Source organism: Dendrobates tinctorius, unplaced genomic scaffold, assembly GCF_039654945.1.
Source record: "Dendrobates tinctorius isolate UK_male_01 unplaced genomic scaffold, ASM3965494v1 ptg000111l, whole genome shotgun sequence".
In the NCBI taxonomy this organism is placed as follows: Eukaryota; Metazoa; Chordata; class Amphibia; order Anura; family Dendrobatidae; genus Dendrobates; species Dendrobates tinctorius.
In genome coordinates this window covers 34,560,623-34,584,793 of record NW_027361779.1, presented here as the reverse complement: position 1 = coordinate 34,584,793, position 24,171 = coordinate 34,560,623, and the positions used below count along the sequence as shown (strand labels likewise).

The 24,171-nt window shown below is 43.5% G+C and overlaps 1 protein-coding gene across 5 annotated transcripts in view; it reads right to left on the bottom strand.

Moving 5' to 3' along the window:
* Nucleotides 1-24,171, bottom strand: part of CEP162 (centrosomal protein 162) — a 179,909-nt gene that overhangs the window by 129,484 nt on the left and 26,254 nt on the right. For 4 of the 5 annotated variants that reach the window (XM_073589647.1, XM_073589643.1, XM_073589645.1 and 1 more), the window contains exons 3-6: nucleotides 14,765-14,911; nucleotides 12,451-12,637; nucleotides 11,725-11,780; nucleotides 7,292-7,392 (exon numbers count right to left, since the gene is read on the bottom strand). In XM_073589647.1, the coding sequence (XP_073445748.1) occupies nucleotides 7,292-7,392; nucleotides 11,725-11,780; nucleotides 12,451-12,637; nucleotides 14,765-14,911 (491 nt within the window). Of the gene's footprint in view, nucleotides 1-7,291; nucleotides 7,393-11,724; nucleotides 11,781-12,450; nucleotides 12,638-14,764; nucleotides 14,912-23,351; nucleotides 23,466-24,171 lie in introns of those variants that run through there. The other variant, XM_073589646.1, reaches the window with a different exon arrangement.

Here is a 24,171-nt window from a genome sequence, read left to right as displayed (position 1 = left end):
ATGGCCTCATCCCTATTCTGGTATGCATGGCTCCCTCATCCCTATCCTGGTCCTTAATCCTGGTATGCATGGCTCCCTCATCCCTATCCTGGTATTCATGGCCGCCTCATCCCTATCCTGGTATGCATGGCCGCCTCATAGAATCATATAATCATAGAATCATAGAATCGTAGAGTTGGAAGGGACCTCCTGGGCCATCTGGTCCAACCCCCTGCTCAAAGCAGGATTCGCTAAATCATCCCAGTCAGATGTCTGTCCAGCCTCTGTTTGAAGACTTCCATTGAAGGAGAGCTCACCACTTCTCGTGGCAGCCTGTTCCACTCATTGATCACTCTGTCAAAAAGTTTTTTCTAATATCTAATCTGTGTCTCCTCCCATTCAGTTTCATCCCATTGCTTCTAGTCTTTCCTTGTGCAAATGAGAATAAAGTTGATCCTTCTACAATGTGACAGCCCTTTAGATATTTGTAGACAGCTATTAAGTCTCCTCTCAGTCTTCTCTTTTGCAAAGTAAACATTCCCAAATCCTGCAACCTTTCCTCATAAGACAGGGTTTGCAGACCGGTCACCATTCTGGTCGCTCTTTTCTGAACTTGCTCCAGTTTGTTGATGTCTTTTTTAAAATGTGGTGCCCAAAACTGCACACAATATTCCAGATGAGGTCTGACCAAAGAGGAATAGAGGGAAATAATGACTTCACGTGATCTAGACTGTATGCTTCTGTTAATACATCCTAGAATTGCATTTGCCTTTTTTGCTGCTGCATCACACTGTTGACTCATATTCAGTCTGTGATCTATTAGTATACCCAAGTCTTTTTCACATGTGCTGTCACTTAGCCCTATTCCTCCCATTCTATATATGCTTTTTTCATTTTTATTGCCCAGATGTAGTACTTTGCATTTCTCCCTGTTAAAAACCATTCTGTTAGTTGCTGCCCACTTCTCCAGTTTATTTAAATCTTTTTGAATCCTCTCTCTCTCTTCTCTAGTATTAGCTATCCCTCCTAGCTTTGTGTCATCAGCAAATTTAATCAGTTTACCCTCAATTCCTTCATCTAAATCGTTGATAAAGATGTTGAACAATACAGGGCCCAGGACAGAGCCCTGTGGTACCCCACTTGAGACATTCTTCCAACTGGATGTGGAGCCATTTACGACCACTCTTTGGGTCCGATCACTAAGCCAGTTATGAATCCACCTAACAGTTGCCTTGTCCATTCCATACTTAGTCATTTTTTCAATAAGGATTGTATGAGATACTTTGTCAAATGCTTTGCTGAAGTCAAGATATACTATATCTACAGCATTTCCTTGATCCACCCAATCAGTAATACCGTCATAGAAGGAAATTAAATTAGTCTGACATGACTTATTAGTTACAAACCCATGCTGACTCTGCTTAATCACTTAATTCTTATCCAGGTATTGACATACATGTTGTTTAATAATTTGTTCAAAGATCTTTCCTGGTATAGAAGTCAGACTCACCGGCCTATAGTTGCCTGGGTCCAACTTCTTCCCCTTTTTGAAGATAGGAACAACATTTGCTCTTCTCCAGTCTTCTGGCACTTCTCCTGTTCTCCAAGAATTTTCAAAGATTATGGAGAGGGGTTCAAAAATTTCTTCTGCTATCTCCTTCAGTACTCTGGGGTGTAATTCATCTGGACCTGGAGACTTGAATTCATTTAGGTTAGCTAAGTGTTTCCTCACTATCTTTCTGTTTATAGATATCCTGGATTCTTCTATTCCCTTAATAGGACAGTGAATAACAGTTGATGTTACATTTCCTTTCTGAGAGAAAACAGATGCAAAATAGGAATTTAAAAGTTCAGCCTTCTCAACATCCTGTCTTACCATTTCATCATTTTCTTCCTGTAAAAATCCTATAGCATCTTTGACTTTTCTTTTACTTTTGACATATCCCCTAAATCCTTTATTATTGCTTTTGACATCTCTTGCAAGCCTCAATTCATTTTCAGCTTTAGATAATCTGATTTGTGCCCTGCAGGTTCTGCAGACAGCATTATATTCTTCTTTAGATATGCCTCCCTCTTTCCATTTTATAAACATTTTTTTCTTCCTTTTTAGCATGTGCTTAATTTCTGTGTTCATCCATCCTGGTTTCCTTAAATGCTTCCTATTCTTCCCTCTTTTCGGAATTGTTAACAACTGTGCTTTGAGAATTTCATTTTTCAAGATTTCCCATCCTTCCTGGACATTTTTGTCTTTAAGGATATCCAGCCATTGGATCCCTCCAATTCTCTTTCTGAATCCCTTAAAATCTGCCTTTCTGAAATCTAACCTTGACGTCTGAGTCTTCACAGGTCTTCCGCCTCTAGTTATCCAAAATTCTAAAATAGCATGGTCGCTACCTCCTAGGGTCCCAGCCACTTTTACCTCCTCAACCATTTCCTCCCTGTTTATAAGAATTAGATCCAAGGTAGCAGTTCCCCTTGTTTTCTCCCTTACCTTTTGGAAGATAAAGTTGTCAGCAAGAGAGGATAAGAATTTCCTTGACCTGTTAGTTTTGCCTGAGAGAGATTCCCAACAAATGTCTGGATAGTTGAAATCTCCCATGACAACTATGTCATATTTTTTGGAGAACTTGGCCATTTGATGCATAAAGAGTTCATCCATATCTTCAGCTTGCACAGGCGGCCTGTAGTAAATGCCTACAATGGTGTCCTTTCCATTGTTCTGTCCTTGTATTCTTACCCAAACAGTTTCCACAGAACTCCCAGTCTCTGAAGCTTCAATCTCTGTGCAGATATACGCGTTTCTAACATACAATGCGACACCCCCTCCTCGTTTATCAAGTCTGTTTCTTGCAAATAAGTTGTATCCTTCTAGTCTTGTATTCCAATCATGTGTATTGTCCCACCAAGTTTCAGTGATTCCAATGACATCATATTTCTTTTCCTGTGTTAGTAGTTCCAATTCTCCTTGTTTGTTGCCCATGCTTTGTGCATTAGTATAGAAACATTTTAGTTTGTGATTGGTTTCTCTTTCTCCAATATTTTTATTAATTAGATTCTTTCGTCTTTGTTCTTCCTTTCCACTCCTAATAGCAAAGTTCTCAATAGCATTTGTCAGGTGTATGGCTTTTTCTGGTCTTTTGCTTCCCTTCCCACGTTGTTCTAGTTTAAAGCTCTCCTTACAAGTGTAGCAAGGCGACTTCCAAATACCTGCTTTCCAGTCTTCGTAAGGTGCATCCCATCTCTAGCAAGTAGTCCATCGTATAAGTAGTTCACTCCGTGATCCAGAAATCCAAATCGTTGCTGACGGCACCATCGACGTAGCCAGTTGTTCACCTGCAGAATCTTATTCCACCGCCTTGTTCCATGGCCATCCACTGGGAGGATGGAAGAGAAGACCACCTGCGCTCCCAGTTCTTTCACTTTCTTGCCTAAGTCTTCAAAGTCTCTGCAGATGGTTTCCAGGTCGTTTATTGCGGTGTCATTTGTCCCCACATGTAGTAGCAGGAATGGGTAGTCATCTGTAGGTCTGAAGAGTCCTGATATCCTGTCAGACACATCTTTAATTTTTGCACCTGGAAGACAGCACATTTCTCTTGAAGTTATATCCGGTCTGCAGATAGCGGCCTCTGTTCCTCTCAACAGGGAATCCCCCATGACCACCACTCTCCGTTTCTTCTTCACAACATTTTTCTTTCTCCATCCAGGAGGACTCTGAAGGCGTACAAGGTTGCTGTTTGTTGGCAAAGTCTTATCCTGATGTATTTCTTCATCGTTTTCCTGCGTGAGAGCCTGGTACTGGTTACTGAGAAGTATGGGTGCTGACTGCCTCCTGATCCTCCTGCTTCTCTGGGTCACATGTCTCCATTCCTCTGTTTCTTCAGGTGCACTTCGAATTTCTTCTCTTTCTGTAACATGAAGAGATAATTCTGCTCTGTCCAAGAACTCTTCACCTTCCTTAATGATCTTCAATGTAGCTAACCTCTCTTCGAGATTTTGCAACTTTTCCTCCAACAGGGTCACAAGCTTGCATTTGTGGCATGTGAAGTTTGGCTTTTCCACTGGTAAATCTGTGAACATGTAGCAAGAAATGCAGCTCACCAAATGGCTCCTGGCCTCTTCCATCTTGAGATTTCTTAAAAACGATGAAAGATGAGTCAAAATGTTTTCCGATTTCCTCTTTTCAGCTGCAACGGCCAAATCCCAGTGATCGTTGAGCTCGCGGAGACTCTTCACTTATCCCAGAAGGCACTGGGAATATGCAAATGATCTCCTCAAGACTCTTCCCCTGGTTTTCAGATTTCCTCTTTTCAGCTGCAACGGCCAAAACCCAGTGATCGTTGAGCTCGCGGAGACTCTTCACTTATCCCAGAAGGCACTGGGAATATGCAAATGATCTCCTCAAGACTCTTCCCCTGGTTTTCCGATTTCCTGAATGGATCAACTTCATCGATTTGCCCAAAACAAGCTTAAAAGCCAGCTTGCTGCATAATGGTAATGTGGTACCTTCAATTTTAGTTGGTTATGAAGTCCCCGTGAAAGAAAGCTATGGCATTATGAAACAGCTGTTGAGGTGCCTGAACTATGACCAACATTTGTGGCCCCTTTGTGGTGACTTGAAGTTGGTTACCCACTTACTTAGTCTCCAGAGTGGATAAGCAAAGAACTGCTGCTTTCTGTGTGAGTAGGATAGTTGCGCAAGAGAATGTCACTACAATAAAAGAGACTGGCCTCTCCAACATTTAGTTCAGACAGGGATAAAAAAAAAGTCCATCCCGAACTTGTTGACCCACATAAGATATTGTTACCACCACTGCATAACAAGTTAGAACTTTGTAAAGGCAATGGATACAAATACAAAATCATTGAAGTATCTCATTAATAGATTTCTAAGGTTGAGTGAAGCAAAGACAAAAGGAGGAGTCTTTATTGGACCTCAGATTTGTAATTGTCTTCAAGATGAGTAGTTTCTCTATTTGTTGCAAGGCAAAGAATAGGTTGCATGGGTAGCATTCGCTTTAGAGGTAACTAATTATTTGGGAAACTTAAGAGCATATAACTATGAAGAGTTGGTGGAAAATCTACTCAAAACATATCTTGGCTGTAACATGTCCTTAAAGATTACATTTCTTGCATTAGCATCTAGATTTTTTTTCAAAAAAACTGTGGAGCAATTGTAAGAGATGATCCGAAGCAGGAGGATAAGAGACAAGCAAAAAAGAGTTAACAAATAGTAACTTGGCACTCAACTTGAATGATCCTTTTTGAAAGAAAATTTTATTATGTGCAGTCTCAGAAACGTTTCGGCCCACAACAGGCCTTCATCGGTCCGATGTAGATCAAAACGCGGTATCCACCGCTTGTATGACTTGTATGTAGGTCATACAAGTGGTGGATACCGCGTTTTGATCTACATACCCAACCGACCTCCACAAGGCCAAGCATCCCACAATGTGCATCATCCTTATTTGAATCCAAGGAGTTAGATACCGCACCAAAATCAATATATATTGAGTCTGGCTAGTTTACCAGCCCATACGCAAACAGTATCAAGTGAGTGCACAGTGCACATCTGCACCAACCTTGATAGCAGGAATCAATATATACGAAATTTTGGACTTGCATTTAGTCACCACACTGTGACATCAGTCGGACCGATGAAGGCCTGTTGTGGGCCGAAACGTTTCTGAGACTGCACATAATAAAATTTTCTTTCAAAAAGGATCATTCAAGTTGAGTGCCAAGTTACTATTTGTTATTCATTTAGGTCTGGGTAACCTACTTGTGCACCCTGCGGTAGTGCCACGCTATACTTATCACAAGCAAAAAAGAGTTGTCACGGAATTAGAACCAAATTTTGTACTGCAATTTCTGGAACTGTTTATAATTCGCAATAGTGTTTAGACATGTTTTAGTTACTTGAATGGTTGATAAGTTTCCTACATTAATTATATGTAGCAGTAAAAGGAAACCTCTTTGACATCATAGAAACAAGAGCCAACTAAAAATTTTCATTGTCAGATTTGAATTCATGAGGTCAAAACCATAAAAATGACTCATATCATAACTGAACCTGACAACTTTTGAAAATATGAAGAACCAGGAACACAATTTATCTTTTTAGTGAAGTAGAATGAGCATTCAGGTCCTGGGTTGAACAAACACTGGTGGCAAGAGGCAGCTAATATAAATATATGGCAATGTGCATTCTGCCTGACATGAAGAGATGAACGGCTGAACACTTCAGCCCTGTGCATGTGCTCATACATGGCAGGTTGTCTAATCCTTGTAAAGATTCAAAGAGGCATTACATTTTTTATTGTTTTTTTTGTGGGTAAATAATGGTTTTGTTGAATCTAACGCAACTCCACTCTGTGAGCAAATGCATATTCACTATATAGGTCATTAGCATATAATATGGGGGGGAAAAAAACAAAACCTAATTATCGTGTTCAAAATATTTGCCATCGTTCGTCAGCCCCCTCACTGTGTGAAATAGCAGCTTACAGAGAACAACTAGAACTGTTTGTTTAAAATGGGTTTTCTGTTTTGAGAAAACCCCTGTTTCCACGTGCAGTTTCTTTTAGGCCAAGTTCACATGTTCAGCTCTGAGTCAGTATTCTACATCAGTATTTGTAAATCAGGAGTGGAGCAATCAGAGGAAAAGTCGAATAGAAACACGTCACCACTTCTGTATTTATCACCCACTCCTGGTTTTGGCTTACATTACAGATAATGATGTAAAATACTGACCAAATACTGAACATGTGAACGTGGCCTTAAAAAACACAAACATTGCTTTGCTCACTCCTCCCTGACTCGTGTTGAGTCTCCACCGCTGCTCTCGTGTCTATTATTGTTTGCAGTGCTGATGTCATATTGACAACGCTGCAATCAATCAGTGAGCGGCTCTGAGCCGCGCGTTTAACATCCGCTTAGACAGAGCCTCCGAGCCCACTTATTGGCTGTGGCACTTTCAACGTGAGGTCAACACTGCAGACAAAATGAACAGACACCGGGAGCACAGATGGACCTGGGAAGGGCGAGAAAAACTATTTTTTCTTATTTAAAACAACACAGTAGCAATTGAGAAGAGTTCTCTGAAAATGAATAAAAAAATCCCTGAAAATGTTGCTAAAATATACTTTACCTTTTGCGCCTTTAGTTTTCTCTATGGACAACAAAACTGACAAGCGGAAGCTGCAAATTGGTTTATGTCACAAGTACGTGGGCTGGATTGTAATCTCCACATTTACACTTTATGATGTATATCGATGTAGAACCATACAACTTAAAAAAAAAGTTATAATCTCACCTGATTTGGAGACTCCATTGGGTTATCATTTTCTTCTTCCGATTTTCTGACAAAATGAGTGTTGGCTTCAAGTTCATCTTCAAAGTCTTCACTATAATTTACTGGTAATTTGGAAAAAATAGATTGATTATGGACTATACTGTTAAGAAGTTTGCAAATTTTTCTGCAAGTGTTTTACAAAAATGATCTACACAGCATCTCTATTCTCTTCATACAGGTAACCAGCTTTTCCAGTCTCTGCTCTGAATCCACTCCTGTGTCTCCATTCAATGTTAGCAAGCAGTTAATCCTGAATGCTATCTGTGTTTTCAACTCTGCAAATTTATATCTGGTAACCAGCTTTTCCAGTCTCTGCTCTGAATCCACTCCTGTGTCTCCATTCAATGTCAGCAAGCAGTTAATCCTGAATGCTATCTATGTGTTTTCAACTCTGCAAACTTATATCTGGTATATAGTTTTTTTCAACTTACTCTGCTTGTCCCCTTATGTTGTGAGGTCAAGAAACTTTTCAAAGTGCTTTATGGTGCTGGACATGTGTTTATTTGACCACAACATTTTATTGGGTCCTGGTGTCTCAATTTAGTGTGATTGATTATCGAGAAGAGAGAGCCAAAAAAAAACAAAAAAAAAAACTTAGCCTTAACCTCCTATATATTCAGACATAGCTAGGGGGAGCATTTATGCAGGGGTGGCATTTATGCACATGTAATCGAAGTACATGTATCAAAGTACTTCTGGCAGTTATAACATGGCAGTTAGACAGGGCAGGAGACAGGTAAGACATTTATATACATCTACTCCCTGTACATTTGGAGTACAACAAATATATACCATATGCATTTGTGTAATGTATATCCTTGCCGCTGCATTCACACACATCCACCGCCCTGGCATTAACTCTCCACACTCCAACCATATTGGCACCTCGCTTCTTTCCTCTCCTATGTATAGCACTCACGCTCTTTTCAAATTGTTAAATTGCACAGATCCAGGCAGTCCCACCATTCAACACCAGAGACGCTCTCACAAATCACTTAACCATCTGCTCACTCTTTCTATCCTCCTTCTCCTAGTCGCAGGAGACATTGCTCCCAACCCTGGTCCCCCATGTTATAGAAAGTCAAACCCCCCCACTGCTACACTCAGAAACCCCTCTAATCTTATTAATATTCCCTGCATGCCATCTGTCTCTCTTAATTGTGCACTTTGGAATTCTCGCTCAGTGTGTAACAAACTCTCCTTCATTCATGACTTCTTCCTTTCTAATTCTCTTAACCTTCTGGCTCTTACTGAAACCTGGATCCAGCAGTCAGATACTACCGCTGCTGCTGCTCTTTCATACGGGGGGGCTACACTTCTCTCATACCCCAAGATCAGACAATAGAGCTGGTGGAGGCGTTGGTCTGCTCCTATCACCAAAATGTACCTTTCAGGTTATCCCTCAAGTACCCTCACTTGTCTTCCCTTCTTTTGAGGTCCATGCCGTCAGACTCTACACCCCTTTCTCCATGCAAGTGGCGGTGGTGTATCGTCCTCCCGGCCCCTCCCATCAGTTCCTGGATCATTTTGCCACTTGGCTTCCACATTTTCTCTCCTGTGACATCCCTACCCTCATCATGGGAGATTTCAACATCCCCATTGCTCTTCCCCTCTCCCCATCTGCTACTCACCTTTTATCTCTAACCTCCTCATTTGGCCTTTCGCAGCTTACTAATTCTCCAACGCATGAAGACGGAAACTCCCTCGACTTGGTCTTCTCTCGGCTTTGTGCAGTGGATGATTTTGCAAACTCCCCTCTCCCGCTCTCTGACCACAATCTTCTTTCATTCTCTATAAAGAACTGCCAGGCTGCTCAGGTCACCCCCACTGTCCAGACTTATAGAAACATACAGGCCATTAACACCCAGAAACTTCTGAAGAACTTGCAGTCTTCATTGGCCCCTATCTCCACCCTCTCATGTCCTGATTCTGCATTGAAGCATTACAATGAAACACTTCAAAGTGCCCTGGATGAATTTGCACCCCCTATAAATAGAACACCACAACACAGACGGCGACAACCCTGGCACACGGTGCAAACACGTTTCCTGCAGCGGTGCTCCAGGTGCGCCGAACGTCTGTGGAGAAAATCCAATCTACACGAAGATTTCATCCATTTTAAGTTTATGCTTAGAACATACAACACTGCCCTTCACCTCTCCAAACAAACCTATTTCAACACCCTCATCACCTCACTGTCCAACAACCCGAAACGTCTCTTTGACACTTTTCATTCTCTACTCAATCCAAGAGTACAGGCCCCAACCACGGAGCTCCGAGCTGACGATCTGGCCAATTACTTCAAAGAAAAAATTGACCAGATCCGACAGGAAATTATCTCCAAATCCCCTCATACCATGCACTAAGCAGGCTCCTTGCATCTTCTCGCCCAACTACTTGCACCAGTGACCCATTTCCGTCACATCTCCTCCAGTCCCTTTCCCCTGCTGTCACCCCTCACCTAACTAAAATATTTAACCTCTCTCTCTCTTCTGGTATTTTTCCCTCCTCATTTAAGCATGCCATCATACATCCACTACTTAAAAAACCATCCCTCGACCAAAACTGTGCCGCTAACTATAGACCTGTCTCTAATCTTCCCTTCATCTCTAAACTCCTGGAACGCCTGGTCCACTCCCGTCTTATCCGCTATCTCTCAGAAAACTCTGTTCTCGACCCTCTCCAATCCGGTTTCCGCTCTTTACACTCCACCGAAACTGCCCTCACTAAAGTCTCTAATGATCTGCTAACAGCTAAATCAAATGGTCATTACTCCATGCTAATTCTCTTGGATCTCTCTGCAGCATTCGACACTGTGGATCATCAGCTCCTCCTCACTATGCTCCATTCCATTGGCCTCAAGGACACCGTTCTCTCCTGGTTCTCCTCCTATCTCTCCGACCGCTCCTTTACTGTTTCTTTTGCCGGTTCCTCCTCCTCTCACCTTCCCCTTACTGTTGGGGTTCCTCAAGGATTGGTTCTAGGCCCCCTCCTCTTCTCCTTGTACACTGCCCCTATTGGTCAAACAATCAGTAGATTTGGTTTCCAGTACCATCTCTATGCTGAAGACACCCAATTATACGCTTCTTCTCCTGACATCACGCCAGCCTTTCTAGAAAACACTGGCGATTGTCTAAACGCTGTGTCTAATATCATGTCCTCACTATATCTGAAACTGAACCTGTCAAAGACTGAACTCCTGGTGTTTCCTCCCGCTACTAATGTACCTATACCCGACATTGCTATTTCTGTGTGTGGTTCCACTATTACTCCCCAGCAACATGCCCGCTGTCTTGGGGTCATACTTGATTCCGAGCTTTCCTTTGCCCCCCACATTCCATCACTGGCTCGCTCTTGTCATCTGCACCTCAAAAACATTTCTAGAATTCGACCTTTTCTTACTTTTGACTCTGCAAAAACTCTTACTGTTTCTCTTATTCATTCTCGTCTCGACTATTGTAACTCTCTTCTAATCGGTCTCCCTCTTACCAAACTCTCCCCTCTCCAATCTGTCTTGAATGCTGCAGCCAGGATCATATTCCTCACCAAACGTTACACCGATGCCTCTACCTTGTGCCAGTCATTACACTGGCTACCCCTCCACTCCAGAATTCAGTATAAACTTATTACCCTCACCCACAAAGCCCTCCATGGCTCAGCACCACCCTACATCTCCTCCCTTGTTTCAGTATACCACCCTACCCGCGCCCTCCGTTCTGCTGATGACCTGAGGTTAGTATCCTCAATAGTCAGAACCTCCCACTCCCGTCTCCAAGACTTTACACGTGCCGCGCCAATTCTTTGGAATGCACTTCCCAGGTCAATACGATTAGTCCCCAATCCCCACAATTTTAAGCGTGTCCTGAAAACGCATTTATTCAGACTGGCCTATCGCCTCAACACATTAACCTAACCTATCCCTGTGTGGCAGAGCCAAAAGTTTTACCATAACCAGGTTCCCAGCATCATGTTCCCACATGCTTTATGCATCCATTAGCCCTCTGTGTCTGTACTGTTACACACTTAACATTATGGCTGGTCCATACAATCAGGGCAACTGTTACCACCCACCTTTCGTGTCTCCCTCTTTCCTCATAGACTGTAAGCTTGCGAGCAGGGCCCTCACTCCTCTTGTTATTTGTTATAATCTACTGGATGTGATTATTGTTATGCTGTAATGTCTATTGTCTGTACAAATCCCCTCTGAAATGTAAAGTGCTGCGGAATATGTCGGCGCTATAAAAATAAAATTTATTATTATTATTATTATTACATATGCTGAGTGCGCAAGTGTATGGTGTTTAGTCATGTCTACGGAGTTGGGCCACCTTCAGTTTACGACATCTGGTGAGGAACAAAAACGTGCCCATAACACCACATGCTACTGAATTTACCTGACAAATCTTTACTTTCATCTTTATGCTCATCCTCTGGAACATGATCATTATCACTAAAAATAAAAGAAAATATAATACACAATATAAAACACTATTTTATAGTAATTTACACACATCGGGCAGGGCTAGCCTACAAGCATTTGCCACATGCCACCGTCAGAGCATTCACTTCTTTAATTATTTTACTGGGTCTTCTAACAGTAGGGAGCAACTTAAGAGTTACAAAAGTAAAAAGAAATCTAAAAACACATATGAAATCCATAAACTGTGACCAAAGAGTAATAATGCACTGCTAACAAATCAAATCATACAAATAAGAATGCAGTAGTGATGGATTTCAGTCCTGTAAGTTCTTGGTTGATGACCATGTACAAATTTGTGTGGATGGAATGTTAGTGGTTGTGCCATACATATGTGATCTGTAGTAGCAGTATATCACATGCTGCATAGAGAGGAGGCTATCAATATCACAGTTTCCCAAACTCTAGTCATCACAGCCCCCAGCATGTCAAGTTTTCAGGATTTCCTTAGAACTGTATAAGTGGTGTGAATATCATATAGACATCCAGAATTCTCTCACCTGTGCAACCTAATGGAAATCCTGAAAACATGACCTGTTGGAGGCATGAGGACAGGAGTTTAGGAAACACTGACCTAGACGAAACCTTTTCTACGCTTGAAATAGACAACAGGATGAAAGTAGACAAGAAATAAAGACCTCACCGCATATAGGCTGTACGTTGTGTGGAATCAGTAGAATCCAGTTCCTTAATTAATTTAGAATAGTCAATGGTAGATGAAGCCCCTTTTTCAAGTCTTGCAAAAAATCTTTCCTTTTCTTCTTGTTCTTCCAAAGTATCAAGTCCAACCCCATGAAATGTCTGATTTGGTCCAGAAGCCACAACTGATTCTAAAATACATAATATGTTATTTTTGCGTTTTACTTTTCTTTTTTATGTTAGTCTTTTTAAAGAAAGACATAAAAGGTTTCTGTGAAAGTGCCTATGTCTGGAAAGGCAAATTTCAAGTGCTTTATTGAGGCATAGAGCCCTACAGGGAGACTAGAGTACGGCAGTTTGCTAGGCGATTCTACCTAGTAAAAGAACAAAACTGTAGCAATCACAGCATAAAAAACATTTTACTATAGGTGTTATTGGAAAGTCCCTAATATGTTCACGACAACCATAAAAACAATAGATATCTTGACACAAGTCAATTTTTTTTCCCCACAGAACAAAAATATGCAGCTTTGGCGTCTAAACCTGCATGAACAGGTAAAGTAAGCTTTCATCACACAACAGGTTAAAACTGATACATGTTCTGATACTATGTTACAAAGAGCCTGCTCCACGACAATCAACCATACTTTGAGGCTATGTGCACACGCTGCGGATTGGTCTGCGGATTTGTATCTGCGGAACCGCAGGTAAAATCACCTACGGTTTTACCTGCGGATTGGCCTGCGGTTTTCCCCTGCGGTTTGACACCTGGACAATGGAATAGGTGGCAAACCACAGCAGAATCCGCAGAAATAATTGACATGTCAATTATTTCTGCGGATTCAAAACCGCAGCTTTTCCGCAGTTAGAAATCCGCAGCATGTGCACAGCAGAATGTAAATCACATAGATTTACATGCTACTGTACACTGTCTGCGGAACTGCTGCAGATCGGCAGCGGCCAAAACCACAGTGGATCCGCAGCAAAAACCGCAACGTGTGCACATAGCCTAAGGCTATGTGCACACGTTGCGGATTTGGATTGGATTTGGCTGCGGATTCCGCACAAAGAATTTACATGCTGTGGAAAATAAACGGCAGCAAATCTGCGTAGAATTTTCCACAGCATGTGCACAGCGGACTTGGTTTTCCATAGGTTTACATGGTACTGTACACTGCATGGAAAACTGCTGCGGATCCGCAGGGCCAAATCTGCAACGTGTGCACATACCCTAAGGGTGTATACAGTGACTAAGGAAAAGTATTCAGATTCCTTTAAATTTTTCACTCTTCTTTTATTGCAGCCATTTGGTAAATTCAAAAAATTTCATTTTTTTTCTCATTAATGTACACTCTCACCCCATCTTGACAGAAATGTAGAAAGTTTTGCAAATTTATTAAAAAAGAAAAACTGAAATATCACATGGTCATAAGTATTCAGACCCTTTGATCAGCCACTCATATTTAAGTCACATGCTGTCCATTTCCTTGGGATCATCCTCGAGATGGTTCTACTCCTTCATTGGAGTCCAGCTGTGTTTAATTAAACTGATAGGACTTGATTTGTAAAAGCACACACCTGTCTATATAAGACCTCACAGCTCACAGTGCACGTCAGCCCAAATGAGAATCATGAGGTCAAAGGAACTGGCCAAGGAGCTCAGAGACAGAATTGTGGCAAGGCACAGATCTGGCCAAGGTTACAAAAGAATTTCTGCAGTACTCAAGGTTCCTAAGAGCACAGTGACCTCCATAATCCTTAAATGGAAGACGTTTGGGAACACCAGAAGTCTTCCTACTGTAGACCTGGCCGTCCAGCCAAACTGAGCAATCATGGGAGAAGAGCCTTGGTGAGAGAGGTAAAGAAAAACCCAACGATCAAAGCAAAGGGTCTGAATACTTATGATCATGTGATATTAAGAAAGAAAAACTTAAATATATTTGCAAAAATGTCTACATTTCTGTTTTTTTCTGTCAAGATAGGGTGCAGAGTAGAGTGTACATTAATGAGGAAAAAAATGAACTTTTTTCAATTTACCAAATGGCTGCAATGAAACAAAGAGTGAAAAATGTAAAGAAGTCTGAATACTTTCCTTACCCACTGTAGTATATGAATAAACTTTTACCTTCTCAAATTCTCATTCTTTTCACAGTATGACAGCAATCACGCCTTATATAGCAAGAATAGAGGTATTGAGGGGGTTCCAATAGTTATGGCTAAAATTAATTTCCTATTCTTTGTCTACTCTACAATTGCTGCAAGTATGTTAATACTTAACAAACCTGCCAACTCCACAGGGGAACCTCCTGTGTACTCACCGTCAATCTCCAAGCTGTCCTTTTCTACTGATGTGATCAGAGGATCAATGGATTGCTGCATCTCCTCAACATGCTCCTCTTCTACTTCCTCAATGGGCTGTGATGTACTTTGAGACTTTAAAAAGCTGCGGCTTGTCCTCACGAGGTCTAAAGGGCAAAGAATGTACAATTTAGATGTATGCATTTAACTTAAATGCTTTGGTTATTACACAAACAAGTCCTGAGATTATGCGTCAGCGAAAAACAGTTGCATCTCCTCACCCTTCTTGTCGTTGGGGCCACCAGGACTGCATTCCGTCTCAATACACGAATAAAGAAAGGCACCATTTGTTTGCTGGACTACAATTATTATATGTTGGAGGAACATATCAATGTGGGGCTTCATTTAAAAGATTGTGAATCTTCTTAGACGTTATACAGGAGATCCCAGAAGACTACAGAGCATGTATTCAAACCATTCAAGGCAAGCTGCTCACAAAATTTGTGGTTATTGTCTGAATGGATGCTTTGGCGTCAATCCACCATTGCGACAGATTGCAGATAAATCTATATCTCATAGTATAGGTAGGTTTTTCTGGCTGTGACTATCTACAAGGTCTGCTGCAACGTCCTAAAAAGATAAACAGCACAGACAGAGACGAAAAGGACATCATTTTTCCATATGTCTTTTATGCTGGCATCATTTTGTCAATTTACACTCCTTAATATTGAAATTACAACACCAAGAAGGAAAAGTCATGGATCTATAGAAATCACAGGATCGACAGAGATGATAGTGATATACGAATGATGAAAACATGGAAATAAAATTTTAAAAACATCTTGGATTATTCAGTATCAAGTCTGAGCGCCCTGAGCACAAATACACCTTGGCATGTTATCAGTAATGTTAAAGGGAACCTGTCACCTCATTTTTGAGCTATGAGCTGCGGCCACTGCCTTTCGGGGCTTATCTTCAGAAATCTATAATGCTGTAGATAAGCCCCCGATCTAACCTGAAAGATACGAAAAACAAGTTTTATTATATTCACCCGGGGCGGTCCGGTCCGATGGGTGTCGCAGGTCCGGCGCCTCACATCTTCTTGCGATGTCGTCATCTTCCTTGTTTCATGTCGTGGCTCCTGCGCAGGCGTACTGATTTGCCCTGTTACTGCAATGCGCAAGCACTGGGAAAGGTCAGAGAGGCCCGGCGCCTGCGCACTGCAGTACTTGGCTCTGCCCTCAACAGGGCAGATCAGTATGCCTGTGCAGGAGCCACAACATGAAACGAGGAAGATGACGAGATCGCAAGAAGATGGGAGGTGCTGGACCCGGACATGCGACACCCATCGGACCGGATCGCCCCCGGGTGAGTATAATAAAACATGCTTTCGTATCTTTCAGGTTAGATCAGGGGCTTATCTACAGCATTATAGAATGCTGTAGATAAGCCCCGAAAGGCAGTGTCCGCAGCTCATAGCTCAAAAACGAGGTGACAGATTCCCTTTAATAACTATTGTCTGTGGAATGATCCCCCAAGTTAAATGCAATTGGATACGAAAATCATGAAGATCCGCTAACAGCAGCTCCATTAGCAATAGTCGACCAATGATCTCCCAGACGTCCTAGACAGGAGACAAGTTCAGAGGCGCTGCAGGCAAAAAAAAGTACATTTAGGCCTTGCAGACTGTTCACAGTAACACAAGCAATATGCAGCCTGACATTGTCATACTGAAAAATTACTCGTGACACTTTGGAGAAATGGCCGTACCCCTGGTTCCAAGAATAATCAATTCTATACTGCAATAGAAACTAGCTGTCAGGAACACCGCACTGAACTTGCTCACTGAGCCAGTGCGCGTGTCCTGAGTAAAGCAAACTGTGCTCAAAGATACCTGTGGAGCGGGCAGCAGCCGAGTCAGTGCGTACTTCAGAGCCGTAGGACCTGAAGCACGTGACTGCTGGGGGCGTGGCCTAAACTACAGAGAGCTAGGAGCTGCAAGAGAACTCCTAGCGGGTAGCACAGTACAGAATCAACAGGCAAACTCACAACGGAGAACAGAACCGGGTCAGAACCATATAAACAAGCTATAACAACAAACAGGCACAGGCACACAGAGGTCACCACACTCAGGCCAAAGGCAAAAGTATAACTGACAGGGATTGGAGCTTCCCAGGGGTTTAAGAAGCTCTCCCAGAACCAAAGAGAGGCCACAATCATTAACCCCAGGTGTGCAGCTCAAAACCTGCACTGAGCTCCAGACATTAACCGCTGACGTGCAGCTCAAAAACCTGCACTGGGATCATGACAGTACCCCCCTCTCAACAGGGGGCCTCTGGACCTCCAGGCTTCCCCGGGTACTTGGCATGGAAAGCCCGAAGCAGGTGATCTGCAAGTACCGAGTGAGCAGGGACCTATGAGCGCTCCTCTGGTCCATATCCCTTCCAGTGGACCAGGTACTGCAAAGAGCGGCGCACCCGCCGAGAGTCCACAATATGTCCGACCTCATACTCCAATTGACCCGCCACCAGCACTGGAGGAACAACAGGCTCGGAGTCCTCTTTGACAGACCCTACGGATTTCAAGAGAGATTTATGGAACATACTGGATATTTTTAAGGAGGCAGGGAGACGCAACCTATATGCCACTGGGTTGACTATCTCCATAATCTCGTACGGACCAATGAACTTTGGTCTCAACTTAGCTGACGGTCCTTTTAAGTTGATGTTACGTGTGGAAAGCCAAACCTTCTCTCCCACCTGAAACATGTCTCCCATGTTTCTCTTTTTGTCAGCAAAATATTTGTACCTCCCCTGGGCCAGAGAGATATTACGCTGGACTTCAGCCCAGAGGTTTTTTAACCGTTGAATGGACCCCTCTACCCCTGGACAACCGGAATCCACCCGAGAAAACTCCCCAAAATGCGGATTAAACCCATAATTGATTAGGAATGGAGACATGTTGGTGGACTGACTCACCCGGTTGTTAAAAGCGAATTCAGCCAACGGTAACGCATCACACCAATCCTCCTGTCTGGCGGAGGTCAGACACCTGAGAAGGTGTTCAAGGGATTGATTGGTGCGTTCTGTCTGACCATTACTCTCCGGGTGGTATGCCGACGAGAAGGAGAGTGAGATACCCAATTTCATACAGAACGCCCTCCAAAATTTGGCCACAAACTGCACACCTCTGTCAGACACAACATTCAGGGGTACCCCATGCAATTGGACTACATGCTGCACAAACAACCTTGACAATGTTTCTGCTGAGGGTAATGCTGCCAAGGGAATGAAATGGGCCTGTTTAGAAAACCTATCCACCACCACCCAGATCACGGTATTGCCCCTGGAAGGTGAAAGGCCGGTAATAAAATCCATGGAAAGATGAGTCCATGGCCTATCAGGAACCGGTAAAGGTATGAGTTCCCCAGCCGGCCAGTTATGCGAGCCTTTGGAACACACACCACAAGCAGAAACAAATTTCTTGACATCGGACCTTAGTGAAGGCCACCAAAAACCCCTGGCTACTGCCTCTATAGTGGCCGTGATACCTGGATGAGTACTCAGCCTAGACTCATGAAACTCCTGCAGAAGTCTAGGCCGCAATAAATCTGGAACAAACAATTTATCCCCTGGCCTGGTTGCCGGAGCTAGGGCCTGAGCCCTTAGAATTTCTTGTTCCAACTCAGATGAGACCCCTGCCACTACCACCCCTGGGGGAAGAATGGAGGATGGCTGCTTGGGGGGAGACACCGGGTCAAAACTTCTGGACAGGGCATCCGCTTTAACATTTTTTGGACTCCGGTCGAAAAGTTATGGAAAACTGAAATCGTGAAAAAAAAAATGACCAACGGGCTTGTCTAGGAGTAAGCCTCTTAGCAGATTCAAGGTATGCCAAATTTTTGTGATCTGTAACAACCGTGATAGGGTGAGCCATCCCTTCCAAAAAAGTGCCTCCATTCCTCAAACGCCAGCTTGACCACAAGTAGTTCTCTATTGCCTACATCATAGTTTCTCTCGGCTGAAGGGAGCTTCTTGGAGAAGGCACAGGGTCTGAGATTGGTAAGGGTGGCCGGACCCTGGGACAGCACTGCCCCCACCCCTACTTCAGAAGCATCCACCTCCACAATGAATGGTTTGGACGGATATGGTTGGACCAACACCGGGGCGGACATGAAACATTTCTTAATAGCTGAGGACTCCTTAGCGAGTACAGACCAATTTTTCACACCAGCGCCCTTCTGGGTAAGATCCGTGAGTGGTTTAACCACTTGTGAGAAACTTTTAATGAATCTCCGATAATAGTAAGCAAATCCTAAGAAGCGCTTGAGCCCCTTGAGATCTCGAGGCTGAACCCAGTCAGCCATCGCCAGCACCTTCTTAGGATCCATTCGAAACCCCTCACAGGACACAATCAACCCCAAAAAAAGACAGTTCCTGTACAAAAAACGAACATTTTTCCAATTTAGCGAACAATTGGTTCTCCCTGAGTCTCTGGAGAACTGTCTGTAGATGTTGCAAGTGAGATTGGTTGTCCGGGGAATACACCAAAATGTCATCCAAATAAATAATAACAAAACGGCCTATCAGGTCAGAAAACAACACTGATGAAATTCTGGAAAATAGCGGGTGCCTTAGTTAACCCAAACGGCATTACCAGGTTTTCAAAGAGTCCTTCTGATGTGAGGAACGTAGTTTTCCACTCATCCCCATCCCAAACCCTTATCAGATTGTAGGCCCCCCGGAAATCAGCGGGTAAGTGTTCCTAACCGTTATCTTGTTTAGTTCCCGAAAGTCGAGGCACGGCCGCAAACCACCATCTTTCTTCTTCACAAAGAAGAATCCTGCTGCCACAGGTGACACAGAAGGCCTGATATGCCCTTTGCGGAGACTCTCAGTTATGTACTCCTTCATGGCTTGGCGCTCAGGCCCAGACAAATTGAACATTTGAGCCTTAGGTAACTTGGCTCCGGGTACTAAATCAATGGCACAATCGTAGGGTCTATGTGGTGGCAGCGCCTCAGCCTCACTTTTGGAAAAAATGTCTTCGAAATCCTTCAGGTACTCCGGAATACGTTCCAGACCGACAGACGACACAGATACGGATTGAACAGCATTAAAAAGGTGTCCCAGGATACCACATTTATCCTTGCATCCCCATTGAGTGATCTACTCTGCAACCCAATCAATGGTAGGATTATGGCGTTGAAGCCAAGGCATCCCCAGTACCAGTCCTGCAAGCAAGTTATCTAGCACAAGACAACTTAGTTTTTCCACATGGGTGGAACCCACTTTTAGAGGAAAAAGTTCAGACGTGCAACAGATACCGTCCTGGGTAAGAGGGGACGAGTCAATTGCCACAAGTTTAACAGGATCCTGAAGCCTGACTGTCCCCATCTTAATAAGAGTCACAATTTTGGTATCAATCAGGTTCACAGCAGAACCACAGTTAACAAAAGCAGTAGTCTGAACCGGACCATTACCAAGTTCCAGTTCCACCTGCAGCACCATTTTTGCACCGGAGGAAAATTGTACCTGAAGGTCTGGGTAGCCTCCTCGACTACTACCCAGACCTAGTCGTTTCCCGCCATCTTGGAGGATGACGGACAGGAGGGGCAGTCCTTCTTCCAGTGTCCATATTCCCCACAATAGAAGCACAACTGCTTCTCCCGGCGGCGTCTTCTTTCCTTTTCCTCACAGGTGACAACACTCACCTCTATAGCCACAGGAAGAGTCCGGGTCTCATCCCCACTGAAGAATAAAGGTGTTTCCAGTTGCATAACGCCTCTAGCCCGTAGTCTGCGATCCATGTGAACCGCTTGGCTCATGGCATCCTCCAGGGAGTCAGGTGGAGGAATGGAGTGCCAAGGCATCCTTCAGACGTTCACACAGGCCTCTACGGAACAGCCCCCGAAGGGCGGCATCACTCCAAGAAATCTCGGCTACCCGACGTCTGAATTCAGTACAGAACCACTCGGCTGAGTGCTCCCCCTGACAGACACTCATCACCTTATCCTCAGCCAAATGCACTCTATCAGGCTCATCATAAATAAGCCCAAAGGATTAAAAAAAAGGCATCCACAGACATTCTCTCTGGGGCAGAAGAGGAAAGCAAAAATGCCCAGGCTTGCGGGGACCCCTAAGCAGGGACATAACCACCCCCACCCTCTGTTTCTCATCCCCAGAGTAGTGGGGTCTCAAAGAGAAAAAGAGCTTACAGCCCTCCTTAAATGCTCTGAATTCATCTTTGTTACCAGAAAACGTATCTGGCAATTTAACCGGGGATTCGGGTGGGACTAAAATGACATCTCTATTCCCCACCTGCTGAAAGCCTGCGGAAAGCACCCCCTGAACTGAGTCCTCAACCCGCCGTTGGGACTGGGTCAGAGCTTGGTGTTCCAAACTAAGCTTCTGCAGCGACTGAGTCAAGCATTTCACCTTCTCAGATAAAGCACACATTGGGTCCATGCTGCAGAAGTGAGGAGAGAAAAAAAAAAATTCAGGGTCAGTTATAATGTCAGGAACACCGCACTGAACTTGCTCACTGAGCCAGTGCGCGTGTCCTGAGTAAAGTAAACTGTGCTCAAAGATACCTGTGGAGCGGGCAGCAGCCGAGTCGGTGCGTACTTCAGAACAGCAGAACCTGAAGCGCGTGACTGCTGTGGGCGTGGCCCAAACTCCAGAGAGCTAGGAGCTGCAAGAGAACTCCTAGCAGGGTAACTGCGAGACAAAGTTACCAAGGGGCATAGACAGGGAGGATAGTCAGGACGTAGCCAATGAGTCATACACAGAGATAGCTGCAAGGTACAAGAGGGGTGAGCAAAGAGTAGTCAGCTCACAGGCAATGAGTCATACACAGAGGGTAGCGCAGTACAGAATCAACAGGCAAACTCACACCGGAGAGCAGAACCGGGTCAGAACCATATAAACAAGCTATAACAACAAACAGGCACACAGAGGTCACCACACTCAGGCCAAAGGCAAAAGTATAACTGACAGGGATTTGAGCTTCCCAGGGGTTTAAGAAGCTCTCCCAGTACCAAAGAGAGGCCACAATCATTAACCCCAGGTGTGCAGGTCAAAACCTGCACTCAGCTCCAGAAATTAACCCCTGACGTGCAGCTCAAAAACCTGCACTGGGATCATGACACTAGCCATCACATACCAGACTAAGGCATCAATCAATGACTATACAAACCATCAGAAGGTATTTACACAACCTCTCAAAAACTGAACTTCTTCTGCTCCTGCCGTCTACTAACCTCCCTAAATCTGACATTTCCCTCTCCGTGGGTGGCACCATAATAACACCCCGGCATGTCTGGGTGTTATGTTTGACACCAATCTCTCCTTCACCTCCCATATACAATCTCTTGCCGCTTACACCTAATAAACATCTCCAGAATCCGCCCTTTTCTCACCATGGAAACAACAAAAGCCCTCACTGTCGCATTGATCCACTCCCGCCTAGACTACTGCAACATCCTATTAATTGGCCTCCCCGTTACTCGACTTTCCCCTCTCCAGTCCATACTTAATGCAGCAGCCAGGGTGATCCATCTGGCTAATCGGTATTCGGACGCGTCTGCTCTTCGCCAATCATTACCCGTGCTGCCCATTCATTATAGGATGCAATTCAAAGTACTTGTTCTCACCCACAAAGCTCTCCTACATCCCCCCCCTACATCTCCTCCCTCATTTCTGTCTATCGGCCTAACCGACCGTTGCGCTCTGCAAACAACTTTCGACTAACCTCTGCACTAATCTGCACCTCCCACTCCCAACTCCAAGACTTCTCCCGTTCTGCGCCAATCCTCTGGAATGCTCTACCCCAAGAAATTAGGACCATCCACAATTTGCATAGTTTTAAGCACTCCCTCAAAACACACTTGTTCAGAGCGACCTATCATGATCCCTGATCAAAGTCAATTTATGTGTAAGTGTGTGTAGCACACCCACTATCTCTATCTATCCCCAACTGCCTCAAGATGGCTGGACCATCATTGTAAATACATCATTGTAAATACACACCTGTACTCTGTATCTGCCCCACCTCATTGTAGATTGTAAGCTCTCACAAGCAGGGTCGTCTTATTTTGCTTTATTGTATTGTTAACGTTGTTACTTATGACTTGTGTTTTGAAACTGTTAAACTATAAAGCGCTGCGGATTATGTTGGCGCTATATAAATATTATTATTATATCTGCAGCAGATAAAACAGATATTGTATCCAAATTGTAGCAACCAGCAAATCAAGTGATACATCTCAGGAATCATGGTCTCTGCCCCTACATAATGCTGCTCTGAGACAAAGTAGCAAAAACTCAGAACAATTTGGGCTTTAACAGACTGTTACAAAATGGGGATACAGCTCAATGTTCTTTCAACAATTGTTCACTCCAGTCAAAACTGCTCAGATGTGAGAATTTCAAAAAGGAGAAAAACAATTGTAATACTCCTTGTCAGAATTACTGTTAATGATAAATTGTAAACCACATTGCAATACATGTCACAATAATACTCCTTTAGGGTAGATGGAAACACTTGATCAAGGCATTTTATCACAAGACCTCATGACCAAACGGCATACATAAACTGATATTTTACCATCCGGACTTTCTGCACTCTCAGAAGAAAGGGATTCATCTTGATCATCAAAACAACATGTCTGCTTTGATTTGTAATATTGATCCAATTTCATGCATTTATCCAGTGTCCTGTTAAGGGATGGTCTACAAGGATTCTGTTCTATTGTATGGTTAAGGGGTATTTGGAGTCATTAGGAAAAAGAAAGTGGGAGAAAAGAGAATTAAAGAATGAGCGAGTTATTAAATGGAAAAAAAAATAAAGTCTGCAACTCACATTTAACAGAATCTAATAAAGGTGACTTTGATGCTGCTGAAGCTTCAGTGTAACTACTTGCAGACAGCCCATTCGAAAATATCGCTGCATAGAATTTCAACTATAAGTCAGACACAGCTGGAATCCCCAAATAGACGTCAGAGTTTATTGCTAGAGATGAGTGAATTTGTTCGGATTTTGGCCCTATATCTGATTTTGACACATTTGGGCCATATTCGACCACTATTCGTGCCGAATGTATGTCTTATGTTACTTTACGAACATATTCGGTAATTTCTACTCCCATTGCCTCTATTAAAGTTCGGCTGTGTTGGACAAATATTGCAAAAAACAATATTTCGAATCCGATCGTATTTGGAACCAAATCCGAACAAATTCACTCATCTCTATTGACATATCTCTCTTACTGATTGCTGTAAACACAGAGCTGAACAAGAGATGTGCATGCAGTATAGGAAGCACTGACAGTGCTTCCTCTTCCGGGCCCAGTAATCATGTGAATACTAGGTGTAAAGAAGGAGAAGGAGCTGCTGGGTTCTAGGAGTCCAAGTCAACTCAGCTATGC